Source organism: Pipra filicauda, unplaced genomic scaffold (genome assembly GCF_003945595.2).
Source record: "Pipra filicauda isolate LSUMZ 115617 unplaced genomic scaffold, ASM394559v2 scaffold117_size3949168_pilon, whole genome shotgun sequence".
NCBI lineage: Eukaryota > Metazoa > Chordata > Aves > Passeriformes > Pipridae > Pipra > Pipra filicauda.
The window spans coordinates 2,517,878-2,528,905 of NW_024103629.1; the positions used below are offsets into that span (position 1 = coordinate 2,517,878).

The 11,028-nt window shown below is 40.1% G+C and overlaps 1 protein-coding gene across 1 annotated transcript; it reads right to left on the reverse strand.

Annotated features, from left to right (window-relative positions):
• Positions 1 to 1,170: 1,170 nt before the first annotated feature.
• On the reverse strand, positions 1,171 to 7,406 carry LOC113997313 (stromelysin-1-like). The gene is made up of 10 exons (XM_027739049.2): positions 7,302 to 7,406; positions 6,918 to 7,162; positions 6,295 to 6,443; positions 6,068 to 6,199; positions 5,054 to 5,215; positions 4,432 to 4,651; positions 3,145 to 3,278; positions 2,422 to 2,581; positions 1,477 to 1,580; positions 1,171 to 1,280 (listed from the first exon to the last, which is right to left on the reverse strand). The coding sequence occupies exons 1-10, from the start codon at positions 7,404 to 7,406 to the stop codon at positions 1,171 to 1,173; spliced, it is 1,521 nt and encodes a 506-aa protein (XP_027594850.1).
• Positions 7,407 to 11,028: the final 3,622 nt, after the last annotated feature.

The following is an 11,028-nucleotide window of genomic DNA, read 5'->3' on the forward strand; positions in this document are numbered from 1 at the left end:
CCCATCCTCTCTTTCTACCTTTGCCAGTGCTGCTAGAGAAAGAGGAATAGCGAGTCAACAGCATCAGTGTTGCGAGAGATGAGACTAAATCCCTTCAGATAGGATGGACTTCAGCCAAGCTTTCTTATACCCCGAAGGGTGTTTAAGGTCACTGAGCTATTGCCCTGTGAGGGGGACCCAAACAAGGTGCACAGAGGAAGCAGATGTGCTTTTCTCTTTGTCTCACCACTTATCCTCTGGAGGATTCATCTGTGGTAGTTACATAAAAATTCTGAGATTTTCTTAGCATTTCAGCTTGTTTGCTCTGGGAGGTAGTTCTTGTTAGTGGTTTCTTATTCAGCATTGCAAGGCGGACTGCCAGCCCTGACTCCATTCCCAAGCCACACAGTCACAGCACAGCAGGGCTAATCCACTGACTCCCTGTGACCCTGTGATCAGTTCCCAACCTGCCTGCATGCTACCTCTCCCCAAACTGGACACCTACCCTTCTCTCTCTTGGCTCATGTTCTGCTGTATGAATGACTCTGCTCACCAAATCCACCCACAGCAGCACTGGGGCACTGGTCCTTTCAGCTCACTGCCATGCTCCCATCTACTAGCAGGCACCTGTCTCCATCCCTGCCCTGAACATTCTGTTCTTTTGCCATGGGGTCATGGCAGGTGAGTCCCAGGCTCCAGTCTCTCCCTTCACACACTGTTGTGTAGGATCTCCTTTTATACCTCCCCCACATTGTTCCTGAGTGTCTTTGTTTCCCTGCTCTGTCACCTAACTAATTTCTTATTGTCTGCCAGAACTGCCCTCCTACTTCTTCTTCATTTTAACTTTCCCTCCACAGACACTGAGCCCTACTAAAAATAGTCATGATGCTGTTCAGGCTTGCATATGGTTATAGCAGATGCCTTGTCTCCAGTGGACTGAACCAGAACACAAAGAACACTGCTATATTTGAGCAAAATACTTTATTACTCAAAAACAACTTGATTAATAAATAGCTGGAGAACAAAATAAATTAAAACTGTACATTAGGTTTTACATTTTACGGTTTTAAATTAGATTTGTCAAAGGCCATCATTTAAGACTCAGGTGCACAGCAACAGCTGAATAACACTGTTTAGAACCAAGGAACATGTAAAACCATTTCTGGTACAAATACATCCCTGCACCATCACTTAATATTTCTGGCAATTAAACCAGCTGTTGCTCTTCATTGTACGAATGAGTTTCTTTTTCTTGATGTCAACCTGATACTGGTTTGATCCATGGAAAAAGTAGAAATATCCTAGAATTGGAAGGACAGAATATTGGAAAATTAATATTTCATTTTTGTATACCTACTGTTATACACTTAATACTTTCTTGAGTGATTAAAAAATCAAAACAAACATTTAATATATATGTTTGAAAGATACATATTTTTGATTTTGGTTGGTGGTCTTTTGGGTTACTTCTTTTTAGTTACATTTTAATTTATTTACCATTTTTCTGAAAGGCAGCATCAATTGTGTGGCCAATCCCTCGGAAATCAGTTGCTATTTTTCTTGGATATCCTCTTTCCATTGATTGAGTATTTTCATTGAAACTGAATAAAGAAATTGCATGAAAACAGAAAATAAGCATGGCATGTTCAGTGTTAAAATCAGATGAAATTTTTACAAAATATGCCCACTCTCAGCTGAAAATCCAGTTACTGCAAGCATCTGTGATCTCATAGAACAGTCTATGTGAATCCTGTCTGTGTGAATATTTACATCTTTAGTGGCCTATGTAAGGCTGTTTTCAGAATATCAGACTAAATGGTTTACTTTCATTCCCAGAGACTGACAGTAAGGCTGTATGGGACTTATACTGAGCAATAAACTTAAATAATTACTCAAACTTAATTTAATTTAACAGCACACAATCTATGGAGTGACCCCATAAGAGAAATGCAAACTTATGGTGTAATAACACTCTTTTAAAATAATATTGCAGATTAATTATTAAAGCTAAGATTACTACTTAGTTGAACGAAGAAATTTCTTAAGTAGTAAATATTTTAATGTCCTTCCACAGCCTTCTTAATTGATTTGTCATTTATAGATTTCATAGAGTGCTTCTGCCCTTTAATAGCTACTGAATGAATACATGATATGACGACAAAGTCTACTCACATTGTCTTTTTATACTAAGTTCATAGTGCTACCTAACGAATAAACAAAGCTCATTCGCTTGTTAATAACAGGTTGGTAAATGAAAGTTGTCTTTACCTCAGGTGCTACAGACTTTGTTCTATGAAAAGACCTGAGTGAAAAAAACGGAGTCATTGCCTCTGAGTTTCAGCTTTTACAGTCTGAGAAGGCTGACAACAAGAGTATACTAATGTAACTTGATTTTAAAAGCTATTTTGGTTATCTACTGTATGGAAGAGGAAAGATCCTTACCTCCAGTACTTGTTGCCTACAAAGAAATTGGTTTTCTTGGTATTGTGATCATGAACAGCTGCATCAACTTTCCTGACGCTGGTGGGGAAGCCCAGGTTCTGAATGGGCTTGGGGAAGCCTGACTCTATACTGTAGCCACTGACAGCCCAGTACTGATCATCTACAGGAAAACAGAAAAAGTTATAGGGATTCATTGAGGAGCCTGATCTGCTTTTCATCAAAGTCCCAGAGCTTTCTGTGTAGTAAATGCCACCAAACAGCACAAATGTTCTACTGAAAAACTTACCCTCTAGGGCACACATAAGTTTGAATATCTCACAGCTGTTTATAGACATTAGTTTATAGACACTTTATAGACATTAAGTTATATACTCAATAGTTAAAGGTCAACAAAGGTGTGTTTGGCACCTTTAAAAATGTATTTAAATAACTTAATGTAGCAATAAATTTTGTCTCAGCTATGATCTTCTCTCTCACTGACCAGAGTAATATCCTATTGTATAGGAATGTTGTGAAGCAGAATTAGTTAATGGCAGTAACAGCATTTTCAAAATCAAAATGGATTTAACTATTAAGAATAGCCCCTAATAGTACTAGTATTAGTATTAGAATTAGTATGAATATTAGTGTAATATTGCTTCCATTATTTTTAAAAAACATTAGCAGTATTACTATAACTTCGTTCATCCATAAAAAGGACTGATGGAAATGTAAGAGAAATACCTTTAAAAAATAGCACTCGATCAGTCTTGTCAACCTCATAAGCAGCATCAAAGCCACCTATCAGCGATGGCCAGAAAGAGGAGATGGTGTCGTGCTCAATTTCTGAGAAATATGGACTTTTGCGCCAGACATAGCTGATAGAAATGAAAATAGCAGTGTTTCATTATCTGTACTTCACTAGTAGATCAGGAGCCCAGAAACACACTTTAAAGCCTACTGTCTGGGTTCTGGAGCCAGTGCTCCCTATGAGGCAGAGATATCACCCCTTTTGTGATTGCAGTGCTTCACTTTGCCCTGCTCCCACACAGATATTTGCCCTTTACTATGCATTGTTCTGAGGTCACAGAACAGTGGAGGTCAGAAGCGACCTCTCAAGGTCATCTTATCCAACCTGTTGGCTCAAGCAGGTTCACCTAGAGCTGGTGGCCCTGTATACCTCTCCACTGGCATCCTGATGGCTTGTCCAGGACAACCTGTGGTATCTGTGGTAGGGTGACAATTGCAGTTTTCTCTTTGCCATGACTCATGCAGTTAGGCACAGTTGCATTCTTCATCTCAGTTTCGTTAAAAATGTTAATTAAATATTCTCGAGGAACATGTTAAAACCTAGTTTAAGGAAGAACTGCTCCTTCCTCACCTTCCTTGAAAATTATTAAGATTTTTAAGCTACAATTCTTCACCATATGTTTTAAAAGGGAAATCACACCCGCATCATCAAAGGGAGCTTGTTCAATCAAAACGCAACTACCGACACAAGAAGCAGGTGAAATCCTGGGCCTCGCATTCCATTCTCCCTTGCCAGGGTAGATGTGTCCAGCCAACAACCTGCTACAGTGTTAGTGTTAGAGTGTGTCCCAAAAGTGGACACCTGTAACAGCAGGGATTCCCTATAGACATCACTGGGCAGTGGTCTAGTGCAGACTCCTAGGTCAGAGTGACACCGAAAGTGACATTTTCCACAGTTCCCTGGCCCACAGTCTGGACGATGTGATGAGGACAGTGCTGCATGTGAAGCAGCTACAGGATGAGGAGTTACACTGCAATTATTCAGCCTTGCACAATTCTAACAAACGTGGGTGATAATGTATGATGGCTTACTCACCCATCAGAAAACCATGTTACTCACCCAGCCCAGGTGGGCTAGTAAAATTTAGCAAATTTGCCTTAACACTTTCATAAGAAAATATCTTCCTTTTAACCAATGGAAGATAAATGCCTTGAAATGAACTTTATGCTTTGCCTTTGTGAATCTCACACAAAGGTGTTGCTAGAAATAAAAGCACTTACCTGCCTTTGAAGAACAGTGTTTCCCCACGGAGAGTGGTGATAGCATCAAAAGTCAGATGAGGGTCACAGTCTTCAGGTCTTGGTGGGGGTTTGGAGGGTGTTGTACGTGTTGGTTCTGGCCAGGGTGACATTTCAGTTGTTGTTTCTGCAGGTGTCAGTTCAGTCGGTTCTTGAGGGGGAAAAGCTTTTGTTGGAAGTACAGGAGATTCCCTGGGGGATCCTTTGTAAAACAGATAAGTGTAGAATTGGAAAGTGGATCAGAGTAGTTCATATTGCAGAGCTTCAGGATGTACCATATGAAGCCAAATGCATGGGCTACTTGGTATACGACCATCATTTTGTGGAAGATAAAGAGAGTTTAATACTGCAGACACGGGCTGTTCCTCTGGTATCACTGGAGAAAGACTTGGATCTTTTAACTAAATGGTATGAATACAGCCTATTTTGCAGATACAGACTGTTAGCCACAAAAAACCCCAAGAGGTTTACCCAAAAATAGTAACAGGAAATTAAACCAGAGTATCCTTCTTCCAGTAGAAATTTCAGTACATTTTAGCTGTTGGGTAAAATTCATTATAAATTATTATTCATCATTCACTAAAAAAAGATTCTTCTTGCTTACCATAGAGGGCTTGAATGCCGTCAATATCATCCTGATGAAGCTGGTAGTCCCTTGTATCCTTGGCCATATATATAGGATACATCAAAGCACCGAAGACATTGGAGTGACCAAGACCTAGTGAATGGCCCAACTCATGAGCAGCAACGAGAAATAAGTTGTATCCTAAAAAAAATTCAGCACAAAGAATAAACGTTTACTTTTTTTTTTTTTGCACGACAGTGGAATAGAGGTGCCATCCTCTTATGCATAGTACATTGTTTCTGGTGTTACAAAAACAGCAAAATCTGTGTCCCAATTAAGAGCCTCTCTGGCATCCTGGAGAAGAAATGAGTTTTGAATTATGAAAACTTATTTCTCACTGGGAAACCAATCTGGGAATAGTTTTTGCCCCTGTTGCAGAAATTTTCTTGCCAACAAAGAAAAAAATTTTCTTTAATGTTAATAATGACTAAAAACCAGGTGAGAATATTTTAGTCATCTAGACAGATTTCTGAGATTAATAAATGACATGGAATTTAACTGTTAACTACTTCACAAAGACCAGCAAAATGTAACATAATCTCTGGACATTGCTGGAAACCAGAACACTTCACTGTTTCATTTAATAACTTTTACCAATAAACTCAAGATATTTTTCCTTTCCAGAAGTTAAAGATATGCATCACTTTAAATCAGGGGGAAAAAACATGAACAAGAGGTTATATTACAACTTTTAAGGTCATTACCTGAGGGTGAAAATTCCCTGTCTTACAATGTCATGATTACCCAATATTGCTATTCCATGCTAATATCATTTCCTTTACTAGAGCTGTAATTGCTGTCTGCATTAACTTCAGGAGACTGTCATGACTGCAGCCCAGATCAAAATATGCAGCGTTATTTTACTAAATTACACTGACATTTTACCTGTCAGTAAACACTGAAACTACTGCCATGGTGTATATGACTTTACAGCATCTTCAAGACAACTCTGTCTATTAAAGAACAGGCAACACAACATTTAAGGTTACCTACCACTATAGGTAGTAAATTTGGTCCAGTTTTCATCTTCATCAAAATGGGCATCTCCTCCTATCCCACTGCCAGGGGGATAAGCATGAGCCAGAGTTCCTCCTGGACCATCAAATGAATAGAAGTCACCATGAACTAAAAATAAGAGGGGAAAAAAAGTTATACTTTTCATCATCTTGGTAAGAAAAAGTGACAAATACCATCTTTCCCAGGCAACAGAATCCCCTTACATCCAGCAGCGAAGGAGATCATTATATCTGCTTGACCACTGTAGACCCTGGTGAATCTCAAAGGGGTGACACTGCTCCAGAGCTGGAAGGCTTTTGCAATTGCTTCCTCTACATCAGCTTGCAGCATGTCTGGAGTGTAGTTCAAAATCCTGTGAAATAAGGACAAAGGAATTAAAAACAACTAGATCACATGTACTGGGACACATGGCATTAAGGTCAAAGATTTTAATCAATAATTATTGTTATCTATGTGTCTTGAGTTGTTTATTTTCAAAATATTTGCCTACATAACAGATGAAGCTTTCACAGTTTTCTTTCATGTCTTTCAGAAACCCTAACATATACACCCTCAGTTGCATCCCTATCCACCGAGTATATTATTTTATAGGCTGTTAACTAAGTATTAGTTAACTATTATTATTAACTATTAACTATTAGTTAACTATTATTAACTATTTGGAAGCCTGAATAGTCCCCACATTCATAGCCCTTTCATCCTAAATGGAGCTTTTATATGGAGATATACAGGAATAAATAGTAAAGAACCTGTTGACATGGCTTATACCTAGCATTCACAAAGCTTCCCAGTAGTGTAGAGAAAAACATGCTTTAATGTATGTTACCGATATGTCACATCTTCTTTCTTCCACTTAGGGCTGTATGGGAAGGTGCTGTATGAACGGACGTCAGGTATTCCACATCTAGGCTGCTTCATCATGTCCAGTGTCTTATGGTTCAGCTCCCCAGTCACCTCTAGCCCAAAGAATGACTGCATCTCTCGGATTTTGTCAGCCATGTGATTGAGGTTCTTTGCTTTAAGAAGAGAACTTTTCTCTTCTTTAAAATCATAGAAGCTTTCCAGATATTTCTGATAGGGAAGAAAAAAGCAGTTTAGAACATAAAAATTTCTTTTCCAATGCATATAATAACATATTCTATATCACTAATACATCAGTATGTTCATTTTCTCAATAAATTATTTCTTAAGTTCTGCCTGTAGTCTTTACCTTAGCAAATTGCGTATCTTCTTCTTTCTTTTCTGGAACCACTGGAAAAGCAGAAGAACATACAACATACAGCAACTCAAGGAAAAGAAGGATCTTTGTCTTCATTTTGGTCTCCCTGTCCTACTAGCCCTTGCTAGAAGACCTCAATCTCTTCTCCTTCTGCCTAAGACTCCCCAGTGTTTCACTATTTATATCAGTGCTGTGCTTGCTAAAGTCAATAATGGCATGACTCAGCTTATAACATCCTCTGATTTCCCACAGAAACACAGAAAACAAATTTGGTTTTAGAAGCAAGCTAACACATGACGGTTTACCTTGCCCAAAATCCCCTGATTTCGCAATCATATTATTGGACAGTGTGTTGGTGTTTGTTTTTTTTTTTTCATTCCTAAACTGGACTGGGTAAAAACCACTTCATTTTCCAGAGGTGCTAAAGGAACCTGGTTCTTTGTGAGGGACAACAATCTGTAATTCCTTGTAGTACATGAGATGGGACCTCCAGAAACTGTCCTTCAGTTTTCTCAGTGTGGCATCCATGCAGGACCTCAGCACTCCAGGGAAGAACCCCTTCCTTTAGCCCATCTTGTCCCTGATAATTTCAGTGACATAGCTGATTATACAAATTACTCATTTCTCTTTTTTTGAACCTGACATCCCAGCTTTATTAGAGAACCATCATCTGTGCTGCTACCTGGCCCATGTAATCATGGATTATTGGCCTTATCCCCTTGTTCCCCCACACCACAATGTAAAGGTCTCAGTAGAGCAGCATATATTAGGTAACCTGGTCTGCATGGCCTACCCGCCAAGGGTGGTTTCACAGCTAAAGAAGAAATGGCAGAAATTGCCCTGGAGAGCTACAGACACCTTTGGGATACAAGGGTCTTCAGCGGAACTTTTTAATAAATATCTCCAACCTCAGATGGAAAATGACGAAGATTTGAGCCATAGATTCCAAGTTACCCAATTTCCCAGAAGGTCTGCTTTCAGTTCCTATGTCCTTTTCTGAACGTGGTACATTGCACTTTATGCAGGATTGCAGAACCACTGTCACTCGGTTCTCTCTTGCCTGTCATTCTGAGACATCCATCCTTCAAAGCAGAATTCTCCCATGTTGACTTAATGGCCACATGCAAGTTTAAAAGGAGAAACATGAGCTAAAAATAATCCACTTCTTTTTGAACATGAGAAAAAGAAGAAAAAGAAACCACTTTATAGTGAGAGCAAACATATTAGAGACTTCATAAAAACAAGCCAAGCACCACAGCAGCTGAGCTCTGCAGTCTGCAAGGTGGCCTGGGGAAAGGCATGGCCTCCTTCCAAAGGAAACTGAAGTTGAATAGCCTGTCTGGGGTAAGGTCACGCTACATGTGTGACCCAGGTCAGAGCCCAGGTCCCTGAACCCCTGAGTGAAATGGCACAGATGTTTATGTCTAAGGCTGCAGAGGGATGAGAACAGCTCGCTGCTGCTGTAAAGGGGTCTTCCCATCCTGACCAGTACTCTTGATTTTTTCCTGTGCCCTTCTGGTATCAAGTGTGTCCTCAGTGAACTGATTCAGAGGGCTGAAGCTGTAGGAAACAGCCCAGAAAAATAACCCCAACCCCATCAACGATAGTTTTCTACTTAATTTAGTAATTGCACTGGCTCCCCAAAGGGGGAGAAGAACCACTATGAATGAAGGGTGGTATATCATAGATGGAAACAGGGATGCAGGAAGGCAGCCAGGCGTGCTGGGATGCTAGGACCTCTTCTTTCAGCAGCAGCAAGGTTTATCTCTGCTGGTCATGGAAGAGTATCCCAAACTGCATTTGTAGAGAATGAGGTCTGCATTTCCATAAAGAAATCCAAACACAAAGCAGGACCATTTTAAATATTGTCTTTGTATCTCCACACCTGGCATCAGCAACTTCCATATGGCCCTTATCCTCTGCTTTTAGCTAAATGTTTTGTAAACTTGCTGTTTGCTGTGTCTAGGGGTGAAGCAGTCATAGCGGGACATGCAGCATAACCAGTCGGCAAATATTTTAGTCCTTTTGAATGTTTAGGAAGCCATTCTTTCTCATAGACTTTTGCATGGCTGCCAACAGGCATGTTACAGCTCCTTCATAGCTATTGAGTTCTGCTTCCAGAGCCTGTTGCCTGCATGCTCAAGCTGACATTTATGGAATGGCTGGTGAGGGCTGGAGCTGGGGGAAGAGCTATATCTTGCCCTGTGTGTTTGGCAGCAGGAGTGAGTAAAATTCACAGCTGAGCAGTCTGCATGGCTCTGAGATGTATTAGCAAGTGTGATCTTTGTACGGGAATCCAAGAAGTGACTTGCCTTCTTATCTGACTTCAAAGACAGTGGACTGTAGTGTTCAAACTAATATGAGTATGCATTCCTGGGTGTAGGCATTGTAGGATGCTAAAAGAACTGTGTTGTGGCTTTGGTCAGAGGTTTAAGGTGCTTGAATATTACCTTGCCAGAGGACAGGGTGAAGATTTATTGGCAAAGACACAGCTTTAATTTAAATGGGGTGAGCTAATCTGAGCTGAAGAAATGACCTCACATGGCACTCTTGCCTTACCTACAGGTCAACTGGCTCATTAATTCTGCTTTAGTGTTAGAAACACTTAATTCTGGACAAGGTTGAGCAGGTCATATGCCTGTTTCATACCTTGGCCCCATAGATAACAAGATGCTGATATTCCCATTTGCCCTGAAGTCACTGGTGTCCTCCAGCTGGGTTGGAGACCATGCAGACATGCAGATGACAGTGGTGACCCTTGTCAGCTTATGCAGCAGCAAAGTAGCCAGAATGAGTCCAGGAATACTGCTCATTTCTTCCCTTAGCTCATCAGAGACTCAGACTCATACATCCCATATTGCCAGCAGTTAATTGTGAGCTCAGAGACAAGAGTGGGTGCTTTCCCAGGAAGACCCCTGCAGTAGAACAGAGCATTTCACTGAAAGCCTGCCAACATCTAGGCTGATACTCCTCCACCACAGCACTGTTTTCCCTCTGACAGGGTAAACTGTATTATCCTGTGGGATCTAGCCCAAGTGCCAGGATTTTTAGCAGATTTGTTAAAATTCTACCTGGGAATTTTTCCATTTCTCATTTTCATATGATTAAGATTCCATTCAGAAATGTCATTCCAGTTCTGTTTGGCACTTTTTATTTATGGAAAGAAGTGGAAGGATACTTAACATAGTCATGTAAACAATTGTCATTAACTGTTTAAACAATGGCAAATTAGGTCAAAGGAAGCCTGAACTAAATAAGCACGCACACGCACACACTATGATTTCACCTCCTAAATTTTTAGAAGGATCTGTAGATGTCTTCTTTCGCACCTTCTCTTCACCCATATTGTTTCTAAACTCTCCCTCTTTAACCTACCTGTTCCAAAGAAGCAGGACATGGTATAAAGGACTTGGACATATCCAGATATGGAAGAAACTGCTGGTTTTTCTCACTTGAATTGAATTGGGAGATACAATTCATACAAAGAGATTCTGGGACTTGAGGAACAATAACTGAACAGAAAAAGACACAAGCCCTTTACATCATTGTATGACAGTCTTTGCTAAATAACAGCCAGATCATAGGAAATAAGTGGTTGAGGGAAATAGGCAAGGAGAAAATTTGTGACATGGAAAAAAGTAGGTCTGCTATTAAAAGTCTCAGGGAAACCAGAGAATATTTACTGAAAATGAAACACTTTCAGTCTAAATGAAACACT